We start from the raw sequence: 19,490 nt of genomic DNA, 5'->3' as shown, positions 1-19,490 counted from the left end.
CAGTAGCAGGCACCCTAGTGCCCTGCTACAGTGAGCAAAGGCTGATACAACTCTGGTTGCCCTCTGGCTGCTTTGCCCATTGCCATCACTGTGGCCCCAGCTCCTCATCCATTGCCATCCAATGCCCCATACCAGATGCAGAGTTGTTGCCACAGTTTGCTTTGTGCCAGAGCTTCCAGCCTGGCACAAAACACAGCAGCATCAGCAGAACCAGCATAGGGCATGAGCTCGAGCTGTTGCCACTGTGTGCACTGGGTGGGAGCTAGAGTTGCCTCCCTGTGCCGGATCTGGTCCATAAGAAGCCCTGTGGTTTGGATGCAGCCTGTGGCAGGAGGTAAGCCTGACACCTTGGCTCTCTGCTTATCAAGGGAATGGGTTCTCCCTTACTACAAACTCAACCAGTTCAGAACACAGTTCCTTTAACACAGAAAACCTCAGTTCCACCCATCTTTCATTGCGACAACCCTGTCTTCTTTTTCATACCAATCCATAAACTCGGGGCTTTCTCCTTATCTTCCTCCCTCCAGTGTCCAGACTACAGTTGTAGCTGCTTCCCCATAGCATTTAAGATGTATCCTTTCCTCAGCATGGTTAAGACCGTCTTTCTGGCCTGTTAGGTTGGCCACATTTCTTTCCCATGTTGAATAACTGCTGGCTTTTTTTTACTATACCCTATCAGGTATTTATTTCTCATCTTCCAGATTATTTAATTTGTAGGAAAGGCTACCCATTTACAATCTATTCCTTTTGCTTTTCTAGTAATGCCTACCTTTCCCCTGCCACTCCCCCCTGCTTTCTACCAAACCATCTTGCTATTGTTTTACACATCACTGCTTTGTGTGATACATACCTCTTGTGCTCTTCTGACCATGGCAAATCAGGTTCCTTAAGGCTTGCTTTCTCCATCATCTCCTTCCCCCTTCTTCTTCCTTTTCACATGTTTTTGTTAATCCTTTCATTTTTCATATATGAAGTCAAGATTGTAGGGTTCTTCAAAGAACAGACCATGTTGTCTTGTATTTTGAGGTGCTTATTTAACACATTTTGGTGTACAGTTAAATAATAGGATGGCCTAAGCTGTGGATAGCACAGCTTTCTCTGAAGAACAAATTATTAGTGTAAAAAAAAAAAAATGAACTCCATTTTTTGCATTAATAGGAAGAAGAAATGTCCAGAGGAAAGGTGGGGGTAGGCTAGATTCCAAATTATCTGTTAAAAATTTAAGCATTGTTCGTAGAAATCAAAATATCCTGTGCATATTGTTTCAACATTTGTTTTTACTGAGAGTGCTTGAGGTTTTGTCCGTGCACAGAAACAGAGCAATGTAAAAACATCCTGATCTGATCTATGAGAATTTTACTCTCTCAGAAGCAAAAAGCCAGAAACTCTGACAAATATTACTAGGTAATATTGTAATAATGTAATTGTAATCAGGTAATTATGTAATATTACAAATATTACACACTTTGTCAGTGTGTGTAATACCAATCATTCTGGGATAGGAAGAAGGGGATAGTGTGTAGGGAAAGCTGAATACCTTTCTTAACACCTTTCTGAATATCTTCCAAGTATTCTGAAGCTACATATTTAAGAGAAAGTGGGAACAAAATTAATTTTTTGGCACTCGTTTATTTGAACTTGTTATGCACTATGACGGAAATAATGCAACTTTCATTTTCCCTCTGAATGTTTTCTGATACACTACTGATTAATGCCCTACACAGCTAGCCTGGGTTTTTCTATTTTTGGCTGTATCATTGCATTCACATATATATTACCATCTTTACAGATCTGTACCACTCTAATTGCATCTAGTGCTGTGCTATTTTATTTTCTTAGTTCTGAATGAAGTAAAATTTAAATAGAAACTTTAAAAAGAATGATGTTTGCTTAAAGCACTCTGGTTTCTGACTCAATAGTACCTTCTAGTGGGAAGAAATTAAAAACAAAAGAAAATACAACAATTTTTCCCTCCAAGAAAGTAAAAACAAATAACAGACGTAAACTGCTTCACCTGTTGCTCACTTAAAAAATTACCTTTGAAGTTACACTAGTGGCTAACAGCACCAATATTATTAAGACAGTATTTTTCAAAGTTGCCGTATATTTCAGGAGCTTTCAGTGTCAGTGGGCATATCTACACATGCATATGAATGTGACTCAATAAATTCTGCTGCTTATTGCACTGGAGTTTATTGCTCCTGGTTGTCACATTTACATGTGTGCAGGACTGTAACACATCGATTTGGGTTGGAGCAGACCTGGCTGGCAGGAAGCTTGGGTGTCAGCCTGCCAGCCCAGATCTGCTCTGACCCAGCTCAGTGTGCTGTGAAGAGTTTGGCTAGGGCATGAGGATGTTTCAATGCAGGACTAGCTGGCATGCACCCCCATGGCCCAGGCAGCCGGATCAGAGTCTATATGCATGCTGCCGCAGAGTAAAAAAAACTCTGCAGCAGGATAGTACTTGGATTTACAAATACTACCCTGCTGCAGTTTATTAGCTTACCGAATAACCCTGCATATGTAGATGTTAAGACGTTTACTGCAGAGCTGATTAGCCTACTCCACAGTAAATGTACCTAATGTGAGTATCTCATGTTAGGCTGAAGTAGATTGAAAAGCATCTTTTCACTTCAAAAACACTTCATAGACATTAGGGACTGGAAGGGACTTCACGAGATCATGGAGTCCAGCCCCCCCTGCCATAGGCAGGAAGTCTGCTGGGATCAAATGATCCCAGCAAAATACATATCCAAATGCCTTTTGAATGAATCCAGGGTAGGTGCTTGCACCACCTCTGGGGAGAGTCTATTCCAGACCCTGGACAGACTATAAAGAAGGTTCTCCTTATGTCCAGTCTAAACTGTCCTTCCAGGAGTTTGTGGTCATTAGAACTTGTTAGCCCTTGGGGAGCTCTGGTGAACAACTGTTCTCCCAGGTCCTGATGTAACCTGCCTCATATACTTACAGGCCACCACCAAGTCACCCCTGAGCCTTCTCTTCTCCCAGCTGAAGAGTCCCATGTCTCTTGGCCTCTCCTCATAAGGTTTGCTCTCTTGGCCTTTGATCATACAGGTGGCTCTCCTTTGGATTCTCTCAAGCTTATCCATGTCCCTCCTGAAGTGGAGGTCCCAAAACTGGATGCAGCACCCTGAGCAGAGAGGGAGGATGACATCCCTGGTTTTGCTTGAGATGGTGGATGCATGCCAGTGTTTGGTTTGCTTTGCCAGCCACGGCATTGCATTGGTGGTTCATGTTCATCTTGTGGTCAGTCATGACTCTCAAGTTTCTTTCTGTCGTGGTGGTAGTGAGGGAAGCACTGCTGAGCCTATAGGTACGATGCTGGTTTTTCCTCCTAAGGTGAAGCACCCTGCACTTCTCTACGTTGAATGCCATCAGGTTAACACTTAAACAGTATTGCTTATACAGACACACTTAAAGTTACTGAATTATCCAGAATCAGAAGTTTGCAGTCAAAGCACTGGACTGGAAACACAGTAACTGACTCGAAAGCAGTGCTTCACTAACAGAATTAAACAGGTGCATGAGTTTTAGTAGGGGCAGAACTTGGTTCCTTACTTGTGAAATGAGGATTATCCCACTTTCTCCTACCCTTGCTTTCTCTTGTTTTGTTAGGCTTTAATCTTGGAAATATTTAATGTGCATGCTTAGATTTATTAAATCAAGCTCTTCAAACTAGGAACCTATATGAGCCCCATGGCCCCAAATTACACTCCTACCTTTCCTTCTTTACCTTGCTTTCATCCTCATTGTCTTGCAAACTCTGTCATCTTGAGAGGAGATACTATTCTTTTTCAGCATTTCCACAGGCAGTTCTGGTGCTCTGTGCTTCTGCTGACTTCAAATTAACCATTATCTCCAGTTTCTTGATAGCTGATAGAAGTGGTAACAGATTCACCTTTGGTCCAAGGCCTTGATTCAAAATACATCAAGAATAGCAAAGGACTATCAAGGAACATATTGTATTTCCCTGCAGTATATAGGAAATAATTTTGCAATCTTTAGAAAGACTCCCTTGCTGTTGCATCTATCAGGATGAAAAGACAGTAATTAGAACAAATTAAAATGCCCTAACTTCAGACCAGGAAATGCAAAGTTAAAGTAATGCTGCCCACCTAACACATCTGCGAAGTTACCACCACTCCTCTTAGGACTCCAGCACATGGAAACAAAGTAGCTCTACATGCAATGATACCTTAAGTATCTTTGCAGTTGGCTGGAGTTGTATTGGCCATACATAAAACTAAAGTGTTTGTAGGGGAATAACTAGATGTTCTCACTCTGCAAGGTCCTGGGGGCATAAAAAAGACAGCAGTGTGAAGTTTGTGTGGGTGTGATATATAGGAAGCATTCTCTTAAGTAATGTCTTGGTTTTCTTATGGTTTGCTTGAATTCTAAAAGTGGAAATAGACTGAGATTTCTGTGTGCTGCTGCAGAGCCTGGAAGAGAGTTCTCTCTCCCTGGCAATCTTTGTTGCTATTAGAGTGGGAGGTTTTAGGCTGACAACAGCAGTAGGCCCTAGCAACTTTTCATCTCAATTGAGGGCAGGGGTGAAAATAAAAAAAATAAAGAAGAGGACCTTGCTACTAGTAGAAAGGGTGAGCAACCTATGAGTACCCTACCTTGGATGCTAGTACCAGAACCATCGGTCCATCAGTGTCACCTTCAACATCTTCCTTGTGAAATACAGTATCTCATCCAGTGAAGTTTGTGCTGGATATCTCTTTACCAGCCTTTTTAAGCCATACTGTCGTCTTGCTTTCTGAACAGCAGCCAGGCACCTGGCTGACTCTAATTTCAAGGCACTTTCACAACAGAACTTTTTCCTTTTTGTGGTTATCTAAAATCTATAAGTTTGCTGTTGTGGATCATGACAGTCCTTAGCTGGTTGCAGATGGACCTGCTGTTTGCAGCCCACATACTTCTAAGCAAGCTACTTAGGCAGTGGTCAGTCACAGTTTCTAACTGTGGACTTCAGAGATACACACCTCCTATCCTGGGAGGTGAAACAGTTCAGCTACTCTAGGCCCTAAAACCAATGCTCTGACCCAGTGGTCTATGCATGTTTCTTACAGAGCATAAATTCTGTGGCTGCTCAGAGTCCTAGTTCAAATACAAGACAAATAAAACAAGGAACACAGGTGTTGTACAGGAGCTTGTAAAACCACAGTAACCTTTCCTCTCAAAGCACACAGAAGTAAGAGATTAAGTAAGCTGTGTTTTGTCCTTGACCTCCCTAGGCAGTTACTGTTATTCAAAACATAGGCCACATTCTCTAATATGGTGATTACAATGCAAAGGTCACAATTTGTTACAGGCTTGTACAAACATACCAGTCTGTCACAGATGGTATAACACAGAAATAAATTACTTTTTAATGTGGCTATCTATAACTAAGTTCAAAATGTAAATATGCAAGAGAAAACAAAAATGATTACTAAAATAGTAACAGAAGTGAGCACTGCTTGCTTAAGTGCTCAATTATTGAGTCAGGCGCCAAAAGTACAAACAAGCCAATCAACGAACATTTTTCTTCTTCTTCACCTTCTGGTTGTTGAAAGTGTAAGGTATACTGTAGTCAAGTTTACAAGCCTAGCTCAACCTCAAGAGTTAAAAACTTTCTTAAAAAATACTGAGATTTTTATTTGATTCCAAAAGGGTGATTAAGAAAAACTCACTTTCAAAGGAAACGAGAGTCAAGTGAGTCAGAAAATTAAATAGTAACCTTCAAGAGTTTTCCTTTAACAGAGGCTATTTTTGCCTCCTTTTAAATAGAGCATATTTTGGACTGTTATCCAGAAGGTCTCACACTTTGTTTCTTAGAAAGGCAAGAGATGTACATCCAGACAGACCTCTTGCCTTCTCTGGATGAGGAGGAAAATCATCAGCTTATGGGAGGAGCAGGTTCTTCCAAACAGCATCATTTCCACTAAAATCAGGCCCAGAAAATGCCCACTGAGTTTTACAGAAAAAGGAAGCAAGTGCCACCAAGTTGAACAGAGCAAGTTTGACCAGTTAATGTTACTGCTAAATCAGAGAAGTAGGCTGTGTTCGAGGACTGAGCACAGGGTGAGGTGTCTGAAAACACAAGGCATTTATACACAACTTTTCATCTTATGATGCATCAGAGATCCACCTCTGCACCATGTGCAGTTGTACAAGTGGTGAAATGTGCATTAGTGTGCAGAAAACAGCAGTGGTGCACTTTTGAACTAAACCACCTTCTATATATTTTAGTTCAAAAGCATGCCACTGCCATTTTCTCAGCACTGACGTACCTTTTGCCACTTATACAACTGTAAGTGACACAGCACCAAGTGCTTTTCAAACCACCCAGCACTGCGGTGCTTGCATGTATGTGTAAAGAGGCCCAGAACTTCTATTCTCAAGTCTCCCCCTGTTTTGCCTTTGACAAGTTGCTTTTCAGTTTTTCCTCACCTCTAAAAATACATATGCTATTACTTACCCACCTTTGCAAACCAGTTTGACATGTCTGAAAAGTGACAGAAGTCAGAGTACATAATAGCGTCCCATTTAATGAAGCTTCTCATCTGCTTTGCACTGTAAACATTATCTAATGATGAAACTTCAGTTTATCTGTACTCTTTTAAAAATCTTTTCCTTTTTTCGTAATTTCAACTTGAGTGCCTAACTTTAAAAATAACTGAGAAAAGCTGTTTAATGAAATTATGGAATGTGAGAAACCCACACTGGTGGCTGGCTGCACTCAAATAAGTTCCTCAGTTACAAATATGACTCTACTGAAATAAAACAAAGGTATGAAAGAGCAGATATGCATTTTGTGTTCTGAAACCAATAGCTGGAGATTAAGTCATTTGTATAGCAAAATCTGCAATAAACTACAATTGCCTGCTTTTCCATCTACTGTGACCTTAAAAATTAAAAAAAAAACCAAATTCCATGTAGAGAGTATTTTATTTGTTCACATTTACCCTATTTGTGGTTAAAAAACCACATCATCTGACAGTTTTAAAAGCATTCTTTTAAAACAAAAGAATCAAACAGCAGCTTTAGCTAAAAAAAAAAAAATCTGGAACAGTTACATGAACATAATATACAGTAGTATAAAAAAAATCTACAGTATTCTGGTGGAAATTTTCTGAAGACAGCATATAGACTTTAGGCATGTAGGAATGACCCTGAACTGAACCACCGTGAATTAGAAAACAGCTAACAAAATAAAAAAAAATCTTGAATATTTGTATAAAAGAAGCAAGGATTCAAAGTGCAGGTGCTCCAGTTTTCATTTTAACATATCATTCAGTAAATTGATACAGGATACTATTCATTTTATATAAAGTGACAGTGTAAGACTTAAACATTCAGTTACATTATCTTTCAGAATTTTTTCAGTTTACAATTACTTCTACTTTACAGCATTGTAAATGAAGACTTATGCAATACAGATTTTAAACTTCTTAATCTAACAAGGATATATGACATTGGTGGTAAAGGTTAGTTTAAAGAGCTGAATATTGCAGATAAACTGCAAATCCAGGTACAGAAATATTTTTTATATTTAAAAAAATCTTTTCCATTGTCAAAAGGGACACTATCAGTCCATCTGGGTGTCTCCATACATCTCTGGGGCAGAGTAGTGAACTAAGGCATGTTGCTAAAGAAACCCTGGGTTTGAATGTCCCTCTGGACTTGCACCACAGACTGCTCCTTGTTCCAGCTGCAAAACAGATGCCTCAGCTTTCAGGCTGGGAAAGCCAAACAGGCCATCTGTGATGCTAGCAACATCCCTCCTTTGCATGCTACTGGCTACAGTAACTAGTATGCCTCAACTAATTGGCCCAATGCACCACTTGGACTCAGGACCAGCTTTTGATTTCTTTTTCTCTTAAATATACTTTCCTTGGGCAAAAGAAAACAGGTCCCAAGCAGTATCCCTAGAGTAGTCTTTCATATATTAAAAAAAAAACAAAACAAGCCATTGGTTAAAAACTGGTTAGCCTCTTTTTAAAAAATATACGGTGTTGGGGGGCAGGGGAGAGGAAAAAAAAGGGATGCTGCATTACACTTCCTTTCAAGTCCTATGTAGGTTGACAGTGTCCCTTTAAATTTTAGAGATATCACCTCTCTCATCAATAATCCAACCTTTTTTTTTTAGGCCTGTTTTAAAAATGCACGCGAATATCTGGTATTCAGTTTATAGTAAAATGGAGGACTAATCTTTACCATGTTTATATCGACAGCAAGGTTAATAATACACACGTTTCACTGACAACTGTATTTTTTTTGTATTTTGAATAAAATTTGCATTTTTGTAACATTTCCCACAGAAAGAATGATTATAGTTCAAGACAGTTATGTTTGCACTCCAACATTTTCACATTAGTGAAAACTACCATTTTTTGAAGATACCAGGATATATTCCAGGTACTAATAAATATGTAATAAAAATAATTAAATAAAAAACAAAGACCCCCCCCCCTCAACTGTTCTCTCAGCCTGACATCGTAGAAATTTCATAATCACTTGCTGAAGTTATTGGCTTGCCCATCATCCTTACGTTCTTAGCGTTAGTAATTCTAGCCATCATAGACACTGGCTTATCAAAGTATCTCACCAGGGCTGGCTCAGTCAAAAGGGAGGCTAAAAATTGCTCAAAGGTGATAGCCCAGTCTCTGTCAATGCTAGTGCTTCTAGGCAGAGAAGTGTTGTGGCTGCTTCGCACCAAAACCGTATCTTCACCTATGTCCTCACAGTGCAGCTTTTCCTCTTCATGTGAGCCTGCACTCAGTACTGAATAGGAGGACATGGAGCTGTCATCTTTAGTGTCATCATCAGAAATAAGCATGGAAGAGCAGGCTCCATTGTCCCTGGGAGACGAATCCTCAAGCTTAATATCCTCCATCTGTGCACCCAACGAATTATCCATGCAAATAGTCTCATCATTGGCAGTAAGGCCACCTTGGAACGGTTCCTGCTGTTCAAGGGGATACTGCTGGCTTTCCTTTTTCTGGAACAGCCCACTCTGAAGAGCTGTGCTGCAGCTTTTACTGCCTCTATCTATTTCTTTTGTAGACTGGATAGAGAACAGTTTACCAACCTCACCTATCTCCAATAGCAAACTTGTCACAGCAGCAGTAGCATGGTAGAGATCTTGTTCATTGGGGTCTTCACTGAACATATTATACATTGTCTTGCATAATTCAATGAACTGGCCCTATGCACAGAGGAAAAAGAATAACTAATGAAAGGGAGGAGAGCAAATTTAGTCCCTGAGACCTGGTTATAAAGTCAGGATAAAGAAATCTCAAAATTCTTTATTATGAAGAATAAAGAATGCACCTAGCATGCATATCTTTGTGTGCATACTAGGACATCAACTAATTCATGCGATAAAGTGAAAAGCAATCTTGCTGTTCTAGAATATTATCTACGATCTGAAAAAAAATGCTATTTTGTACCTCTCAAAGTAATTGCCATCAAAGAGAGGATGTTGCTAATACCTACCTCGCCCACTGGTACAACCGTTTCCCATCAGTTCCATGGTACAATGATTGTTCAGGCTATCCTCATCAGAAAATAATGGCTCTAAAGTGGGCTCCTAAAAAGCTCAAAACTAACATTGACTTCATCTACTGCTTGTATCTTGGGGCATGTGACAAAGTTTCTAATGAATATGAGGACATTAAAAGTAAAAGTAAAGGGATCTTGGGGTTCCATCAACAATCTGAAGGTCTGGAGCAAAAAGAGGTACCATTATTGTAAATGGTAATCTAACTGAAGACTCAGCTTTCAATCTTCAGAATCACGTACTGTGCATGGACAGAATAATAAACTGGCAGGTAGTGTAAACAGGGAGCAACTAAATATAATGCGGGGAAAAAAGGTAGCGTTTAGACTATCTGACTGCAGAATTATCTCCTATGTGAACGGCACAGGTCTTGTTTTTAAAAATTAATTTTGGTCTAGATAAAAGCAGGTGAATTACTGTTAGGGAATAACCCTTCATAGCTACTAACAGAAAGAAGAGATGCTGTATAGGTCTAAGGAATGAGGCCGTTAAGATTTTTTTTGCCAGTATATTGAGCAACAGAATACAGAACTTATTTTTGAAATCCTAGAAGTGGCACTATCCTCCCAGGGCATTTTTAAATGGTAGTGAACAATCCTCATACATTAAGCTTGGCCCACCTCTTTTCCATTCTTAAAGCCATTTTAACTTTGCAACATTTTTAAGCAAAAATATAATTTAAAACTTAGAGTAAATGTTAGTTTTGAAACTGCATCTACTGTTTCTATTTTTGGGCATGTGACAAAGTTTCTAATTAATATGAAAAATAATGACACAGTAAATATCAACAATATACCTGATTCAGTTTGGGCAAGTCCTTTGTGTTTTTAGCTCTGGATTTATTTTCTTGGCTCCACATTCTCAGGTAGTTTCTATTTTCTTGAGAGTTTTTCTTACCTAATGTAAACAAATGGTCCAGAAGAGGAAAAAAGGGAAATCCATCAAATCATGCTGAATTAGCATTTGTGTGGGGTAAAAAGAAACTAGTTTTCAAGCAGTAACATTTACATACTGAATACATACCTTTGTCTGCTTTCAGACTAATGGTGACAAACCCATCATCTGCTCCCTGTTTGTTCCTGCTGTCTATGCCAATAACTGTTGGAAAGTAGTGAAAAAACAAGATTTAATATAGCTTGAGATATATGAATACTGTTTTCATCTTTGCATTGCGACACAAAGAATACATTTATCTTTTTAAAAGGGCAGTGTTAATAATGGAGTAAATTATGCCCAAGTTTTTGCTTATTCTTACATCTACTTACATGTTCCATATAATTAACAATTTATATATTTACATATATAAAGACTGTCCTTTGTACTCTACAATGGTCTAGACAATGACTGGGACTCAGAGGCGCTACTGCAATTGAAGCAGTAATACCACCACCACATACTAATGTGATATCAATATGGTAAACTGCATTTATCATATGCATCTACTTACTTCACCTACATTTTCTCCATTAAGTGGTCTCCCATGGGACTGGGGGAAGTTATTAGTGTGAACAGAGAAATATTTAGTGTCTTGAATACTGAAGAGACAAGATAATGTACTTATGGGGTTGGGGGCAGGGCATGACCCACCGTGTGTACATTCTGGTGTAATGTCTTCAAAAAAGTACTGAGTTGCTTCAAAAGCAGAATCTGGCTCCTCTTGCTCAGGGGATGGATCTATGCAATGAAAGAAAAGAGCTTGACTGCATTGTCTGGTTAGAAAAAAAAAATAAATCACAAGATTTGCCACAATTCATTTTCATGTTCAAACTTTGGAAATATACCATGAGACCATCTACACTTACATCAGCTGGAACAATAAAACTGTGCACCCAGAAACCCATAAATTTAACTCTCTCGAAGATTAGAGTGATTATTCCGTAACTGTCCCCCGTTGGATTTCTTGCACTTTCCTCCAAAATGTCTGGTAATGGCCAGTCACTATCAGAGATGGATCAGTGGCCTGATCTGCTATGACAGGGCTGTCCAACTTCCAGGCAGCCAGGGACTGCATACTTTGCAAGCCACAGATCCAGGGGCTTGCACAGCAAGCTCCAATGAGCAGGCTGTCCCCATCTCCTTTCCTTGGCACGGTGCAAGCAGCCCAGCTTCCTTTTCTCCCCTCTCACTGAGTATGCCACATGGGCTGCCCAGCTCTACCCCCTCACTATGCATACCGTCCCACTCCCCCCACCCCCCATCTCCCAGCTATACAGGCAGCACACTCCAGCGCAGGCACTCTGGCTCCTCCTGTGCGGTGCACCCAGCCAGGGCAGAGGGGGCAGTGGCAGGGAGTGTTGCTTGGCATATGACACAAACAGCATTGAAAAGGGGGGAGATTCTCGGTGACCCCTGCCATGTGTACCACTTGGGCAGCCCCACAGCACAGGAAGCCCAGCTCACCCTGTACAGCCAGGAGGAAGAGTGTTGCTGCATGTGTGTACGGGAGGAAGCAGCCAGGCTGCCCAGCACCTCCACACCTTGCCACACACAGCCTGGCTAGCCCAGCTCGCCTCTCTCTCCACCATGTGGGCTGCCTTCCTATCCTGCAGCACAGGCAGCTTGGTTCACCCCTGTCATGTGCACAGCACACTGTCCCACTCCCCTGGCTGCATGCACCACCCACCGGCAGTGTGGACAGTGCAGCTCCCTTCTTTGCCACACAAGCAGCTCAGTCACTCCAGCCCGCTCCTAGCTGCTGCAGCAGGACCAAATTGGTAGGGGAAATGGTAGTGGGGCAGCAGCCATGGACTGCACGCTAACCTTCCAGGGGCAACGTGACCTGCAAGCCACCACTTGGACAGCACTGTGCTATGACATATTGGTATCTCAATGATTTGTAAATTAGATCAAGGAGATGGATCAATTGGGTAGGATGTTCTACTTTCCTACAGACTGTCCCTCTTCCCATACCCCCTATTGATGGGCAAATGGCTCTTTTGTTTATCCTCTATCATATTCCCTCAGATCTTGACATGCCACTCACTCTAAGCTTTTGATACTTTGTTCCATGTACTTGTGAGAGTGCTGCGCAAACCGCCTTTGCTAGCTGGAAGCTTTGTAGGGACTCCAGAGCCCATCATAAATTGCACAAGACAAGACCATTCACTACAACTTTTTTAAAAAGACATTAGAACTTCAGCCTTGAGTTACAGTTCACTGATTTGCACCTCAACCAGTAAGTGTTGTCATGCTAGTTTACTCTCAACACCAACACACACTGGAAGTGGATAGGTCCAGATACAAATCACATGACAAAGGGCCTCCTACCAGCTTTTCTAGCACTTGAGCATCTTCAGACAGGTACTCAAGGTACACACATTTAAGTAACTAGGACTATTCAAGCACTTATAGTCATTCATGGGTGTAAGTCATTCATGGGTATAAGCACCATATTGAAGGGGGCCTCAGACAAGAATAGTTTCTCTAATACAATATTTAAATAAGGGATGTCATCAAATCACCAGGACACTGGCAGATGGCCTTTAAAAATGGTCCATGTGACAGGCAGAGCAGAAGATTGAAATATGTACTGGAAGATCCCTAGACCCACTGAGGAGCCAAAGCCTCTTATTTTGCTCCTTCACTTCCTTAACAGCTGAGCGAAAGCCCACTCTTCCATTTTAATTTGCCAACTTGAGTGGTCACACAAATTTTCTGCTCTGAGAAGTCGGGGTGGGGGGAGGTTTGTGATTTTTTTTTTTTTTGATTTTTCTTTTTTTTTACATTTACTCACCAGGCAAAACATGCATTTTATAAAGCAGCTTCAGTTTTTCTGTAAGATCTCCATGGCATGCTGCACCTGAATCAGATTATATTAAATGTATTAGTACTGCTAGTATTTTGTACTTCCTTAGTTGCTTAAGTTGAGGAGTTCAGGGAGCTTCATGAACATTTATGAACTATTCCTTAACTATTTTAGATAGCTTGTAAAGTATTGCCTAGAAGCAGAAGCAAGTCACTTGATGTATAAGATCATGCAATGAGTCTGTGGTTGAACTGGGAATAGAACAGAGACCACCTGACTCTCAGTTCTATGCTTTAAACACTAACCCACTATTCTTCACTTAAAATGCCTTTACATTTGCAGCTCTCAAAAACAGCCAATTATTGTCATATTATTACTTCAATAGCTATATGGGGGTTTTTTTATTTGAAAAGAGCATTTGTGTATGCCCCACAACTGATAAGCTGTGGACCAAATAAGAGCATCATATGACTTAAAACAGTTAGATGATTTCTGACAAAGACCTGGGCAGACAAGACCATAATCAAAGATGGACTCTGGGAGAAACTGTTCTCTGGTTTTAAAGTAATGCTTAGCACAGATATTACTTGGACTGTGAAAAAAAAGGAGTAATACAACATCCTAGTATTCCACTGTAATTCTTTGAATGTTTAAATTAGTCAATCATTTAACAGTTAAATATTCTACAATCACCTATCTTTAGGCAAAAATCAGATGATTGAGATAAAGTGGAAATTTATTTCACCTTCCAGTTGAATGTATTAACTCAATGCCATTAAGTAAAATGAAACTGCAAATTTTTTTTGACAAATACCGACAGTCTACTGTAAGTATAGGTTTGAAAATGCAGAGAAATTTTATACTGAAAAAAATTACCAAGACAAGTTTTGACTGCTTTCCAAAAAAAAGAAAAAAGATGAATAGAGCACTAATGTTTCCAGCTCTTTCATATACAAGCCACTTGCATAGAACTAGCACATGCCAAACCATTTAATATTTAACACACCACCAGCATTTCTGATAGACTAAGTCATATTTAGAAACAGGCTGTTTTGCTCAGGATATTTTAAGACCATACTATGAATTTGCCTTACTCAGCCCAGAGACAAATTCCCGGAAGTTGATCAGAGAATCTCCATTTTCATCCAGCAGTCTGAATAAGCGTGCAGCTAACACATCTGAGTGGGTCCCACAAGCCCAAGGAAAGAGGAGAGCAAACATCCCCTTGAACTGCTCAAAATCAATGCGGTACTGTTCCAGATAAGGCAGGCTGGGGTCATGCCGGTCAATAGCATTGCTGTTCCCTCCCCAGTAGCAGCTAGTCAGATGTTCTGCCTGAACACAAAGCAAATGCTGTAAGACTACTTACTACCATTTCTTTAAACAGCTCAACAATACACAGTTATGTAGTGAATAAATAAAATAACCCCCCCCCAAACACATATTTAAAAACCAGAAACATCATTTGAGTTTAGCAGCAAGATTTCTATCCAACAAGCATGGGCATTTCTAGAAAAAAACCAAACCAAACCAAACCAAACCTCAGAATGACCTTCCTTCAGCCAATGCAATGTCAAATTCCTTTAAGAAACAGAAGCAAGTCTAGTTCTGGTCCCCCAAAAACATAGAAGTAAACAGTTGTTGCAATCAAGGTAGTGAGATGTGCCTCAGATAAGACGTCATGCACCCAGTCTTGTTTTTTCACAGCTAAGTAATCTTTCAAGTCAAGACGGGCCAATTACAAAACACTGATAATTCTGGACAAAAGTCTGTCTGCATTTTAAATATTCTTGCAGGAATACCTACACAATCTGAAACATATTGGATTAGGGTCTTATCCTGCTCCTGCTGAATCAAGCAGAGCTTTAGAACTGATTTCAGTGGACTGGGAGCAAGTCTATAGGCACTGGTTCTGCAGTGTGATCCACCAGGTTGGACTGCCTCTCCGTACAAGTCTTACCACTTTCAGAGGCAAAGAATATGCATGGGAGACAGGCTAGAAACTTGTATGACAGGATTGGCAATCCAGTAAGTATTGAGACTAGTAATAGGGGAGGCAAAGAAAAAAAAAAAGAAATCCCTATTCACTATTCCAGAAACTGACCAACCAGGAGAAGACAACCTATTGCTGTGTGCATGTCACAGAGACTGAAGAAGGCCAAAACATTTTTAAAAGGTAGGTTAAGTTAACCACTCCACTGGAACAATATTCTTTGCAATAGAATGGATTTCCAATCATTTGAAGTCCCAAGTTCAAGGTTGAAGGTCTCTCTCAACTATGTGCCTTTGCTCAATCAGACATCTTGGTCTTAATGCAAGAAGTGCTTGGTGAAAGTTTTTAGCCTGTGTTATACAAGAGGTTGGATTACAAGCACAGACAAGCAAGTGAACAATTTACAAGTTAAAAGAGGAATGGGAATGGGATTAACTGTAGAGTGGCTGTTAAATAGTAACTGTATACCCACACTTATCTCAAAATAAATGAAGATACACCACAATAAACTTGGCTCTTGTACATCTAGGGCTAAATTAGCTCAGTTTAGCTTGCATTTACTGCTGTTAACTGTTCTTGTTACTGTGAAACAGCTGAGTTGCAGTAAATGAGACTTATTCGCTGTAATTTGCTTGCCTCTCTTTTAGATTATTATACTGGCCCCTTCTGGCCTTGAAATCTACAAACCGTATCTTATTCCCCAGCTTTTACTTACTACTAGAATGGTTTACTTCAAGCCAGCCCCTTGACAGCAAATTCAATTACAGAAGATTTAGCATAAATTAAATCCATGAATGTTAACAAGTAGTTACTAACATGCAACAGTTATGGGCTATTCAAAATTTAGCAGAAGGAAGATATTTCTTGACCAAATTTTGTCCCCAAATCAGGTAGAGACATGATCTAGTTGGGGCTGGTCCTGCTTTGAGCAAGGGGTTGGACTAGATGACCTCCTGCGATTCCTTCCAACCCTAATTTTCTATCATTCTATGATATATACCTAACTGGGGGCTGATTGAACAGGTGACCCCAAATGCATGTTTCTTCTTTCTTCTCCTAGGAACTGATTTCCTCAGGATTTTTTCAATCTAAGTATTTAGACAAATAATTATTTCATCAATTTTTAAAACACTGCTTTTCTGTATATTCAGTTATGTCTTTGGCCATATTTATCCAGTTGCTAATTCCAATTTTTGTGAAGGCACAGGGCAGCATTAACCAACTCACAAATTTAATCAGTTCATTAAAAGACACTTGTTTTCACATCACATCAATATGTATTTCCTGCATACATATAATCTTGACTTCAGCTTTACCTTGAAAAGAGCGTAGAGTTCCTCCAGTTCGTCAATGGTAAAAGAAGTCTCAGTTACAATGGTTCGTACCTTTTGAAATGTAACATTAACATTAAAAAACTTACTATAAATGTACCATTTAAAAACTACTTTTATTTCAGAAAATAAATAACCCCTACATCTTAAAGGGTGATAATTCAAAGACTTACCACATTACGCTTTGTAGTGTCTTCAAGGGTTTGGATCACTTTCAGTCTCTGTTTGAATCTCATCTGTTCAATCAAATCTGCTCGTATACTTCCAAATTTCTAAAGAAAGAGGGAGACAAAATACACTTTGTATCTGTACATTACTATCTGGAACACTTCATCTGCTTCTTATGCTTAAAAAAGTAGAAAGATATTCCCTCATTTTGTAAGTGTTCATAAAAAGGTATCAGGTGCATATCTCTGACCATCAATCTGGCAGAAGTGAGAGCAAGGCAGTACCTTAGAGAGTAACTGGTTCAGAAAGGTACGAGCTTTCACAGCATAGCAATAGATGTCTCCTTACATAAAAGTGGCAAATTATTGTGCTTCAGATAATACTACTTTCTGACTTAGTTCTCAGAGTCAGTACAACACCAATGCAAGTGTCTTGAGATAGTTTGTAAGAGAGAATTTCCATTCCTCCAGGAAAAAAAGTGAATATGATGTCCTTTATGTTAAAGAAAATGGTCACTTTCCATCACATCTTGTTATTTTTGCACAACTTCCAATAAAACTAAATGGATAAGGGTTATATTATTTCCCACACAGTGGCTCTGACTAAACAGAATATTCTTTGCAATAGGAAAGTATAATAGATGTATTGAATTACACTGAATGACAGACTGCCCTCACTATCTATTGGAAGATGTAGAAGACCTGACAGAAGGTCTGCCATAAAACCAACCTAACCCCACCTGCAGCACACCAAGAGAGAAAGAAAAAGAAAGGTTCACATGTGGCACACTGCCTAGATTTAAATACATTAAAGGCAAAAACTTTTCTTTAATAAGAGTACTAAATGATACTTAGCTAAATTTATCACCAATTTAAATGTCTGTACTCTAGGGCAAGGGTCAGCAACCTACAGCCTGAAGGCTGGATCCCATCTGTGGAGCTACTTCCTTCAGCCTATGGATGTGGGGCTTTGGTGACATTTGGCATCAGGCAGCTTCTGCAGCAGTCACTCTCCCATGCCAATGCAGAGAGAACTGGTGGCTCTGGGATGGATCCCCTTGCCTCTGCCAGGAGGAGTGGTGGTGGTGGCCTGGTCTTAGCACCCACCTGTCCCAACCTGAGCTAGGCCATTGAGGTATGTTTTTATAAGTTTATATTCACCTAGAAAAAAACTATGGTGCGGATCGAGGCTCCAGCCCTAGCTCCACTCCTTCCCTCATTACTGGGGCCTTGATACCCCCCTGCCAATGGCGGTGAGGTAGGGAGTGGGACAGAGGCAAGCCCTGCACAGCCAGGACAGGGTGGGAGATGGAGCTACTACTGTCTCGTCCAGGGGGTGTGGTGAGAGGAGGAGCATGAAGCCCAGGAGGGAATGGGGGGTGCATGTCCCCAGATCTGCACATGGAGAGGGGCGGGCTGGGCTGGGGCCGGGGCAACACCACGCTATTCCGAGTGGGGGTGTTTGGTTGCACTGCACTCAGGCTGGGTGGCTGGGGCGCTGGGAGTGGGGGCGCTGGGGTGAGGATCAGGGGCTATGGTGAATTTTGGGTTGGCTGCAATACCACCCCCCTTCCCAGTGACACTGCTGCCCAGTCTAAGCGTAGCATGACCAAACAACCCCGCCGGGAACAGTGCAGTGCCGCCCCAGCCTGCCTCATCCCGTGTACAGATCTAGGGGCACACAGCCCATCCCTTATGCCTTCCTGGACTGTGTATCCCCCCCACTCCCTGCACCCCCGGACAAGCTGCTTGTGGCTCCATCCCCTGCTCTGCCCCCGCTGTGTACGGCTTGCCCCTGTCCCCAATCCCTACGTCACAGCTGCTGCAGTCACCCACTTTGCCCTGCCTCTTGTGGGGCATGTGCTCCCCCCCCCACAATCTGTACATGGACGACATGTGGCGTCAGGGCGCTCCTGGGCCAACTGCAGCAGGGTTTGGGGCACAAAGCTCAGCCTGCAGCAGTAGCTGTCTCCACCATGCACAGATGAAAGGAGGGGGGACATGTGCAGCCCGGGGCCTCCACTGGGGTAGACACAGCAGGGGGAGCCCCTGCCCCCACCCCTGGACGAGCCACACAGGCTCGATCCTCTCCCCCCACCTGCCGGGCCATATAAAACATATAAAATTTAACATCAGGGATATTTTCTGACTATTTTATAATGTAAAACATAAGGACCGGAAACAAACATTTAGTCTTTTGGTGTGAAATGTTTTAGTTTTGCAGTTTTTTTGTGGGCTTGAGTATGTACTTTATGAGCATTGGTTAATTAATCAGTTTTTGCTTTTTTTACTTTAACTCCTCCAATTTTCAGTTTTGTATGCCCACCTAAATTAGCAATCTGCAAAAACTCTTATCGACCTATACATGCTAGAAAAGATGTTATCAAAATAAAAAGTCTTTGTAAAATCCACTCGATTGCCCCAAAATTTCAGTTGAAATAAAATTAAAGTGTCAAAACTGGCTTGCACTTTTTAAAAATGCAAATGTTTTGCCTTTTCATTTTGAATTAACTTTTGGTTTGGAATGCTCTTATCTTACATTATAACGCAACATGAAAAAATGTATATTGAAAGCAAGTGTTTCAGTCAATTCAATCTTTTAAAATGTTCTTTTCAAGAGAGTTTTGAAATGTGTTTAATTATTATTCAAAGGCTTTCATGTAACAGAATTGCTCTCCACTGG

The 19,490-nt window shown here is 40.8% G+C and overlaps 1 protein-coding gene across 2 annotated transcripts in view; it reads right to left on the bottom strand.

Moving 5' to 3' along the window:
- Positions 1-7,268: 7,268 nt before the first annotated feature.
- The window catches only part of TBC1D9 (TBC1 domain family member 9), a 77,848-nt gene continuing 65,626 nt past the window's right edge, over positions 7,269-19,490 (bottom strand). The window contains exons 14-21 of one of the 2 annotated variants that reach the window (XM_090036491.1): positions 16,814-16,912; positions 16,626-16,694; positions 14,411-14,651; positions 13,305-13,370; positions 11,159-11,245; positions 10,595-10,669; positions 10,368-10,468; positions 7,269-9,217 (exon numbers count right to left, since the gene is read on the bottom strand). In XM_090036491.1, the coding sequence (XP_089892617.1) occupies positions 8,495-9,217; positions 10,368-10,468; positions 10,595-10,669; positions 11,159-11,245; positions 13,305-13,370; positions 14,411-14,651; positions 16,626-16,694; positions 16,814-16,912 (1,461 nt within the window). In that variant the 3' untranslated portion in view covers positions 7,269-8,494. The remainder of the gene's footprint in view (positions 9,218-10,367; positions 10,469-10,594; positions 10,670-11,158; positions 11,246-13,304; positions 13,371-14,410; positions 14,652-16,625; positions 16,695-16,813; positions 16,913-19,490) is intronic. The other variant, XM_090036492.1, reaches the window with a different exon arrangement.

Source organism: Crocodylus siamensis, chromosome 2 (genome assembly GCF_052110815.1).
Source record: "Crocodylus siamensis isolate JL-2025a chromosome 2, ASM5211081v1, whole genome shotgun sequence".
Lineage (NCBI taxonomy): Eukaryota > Metazoa > Chordata > Crocodylia > Crocodylidae > Crocodylus > Crocodylus siamensis.
This window is presented reverse-complemented; position numbering and strand designations above follow the sequence as displayed.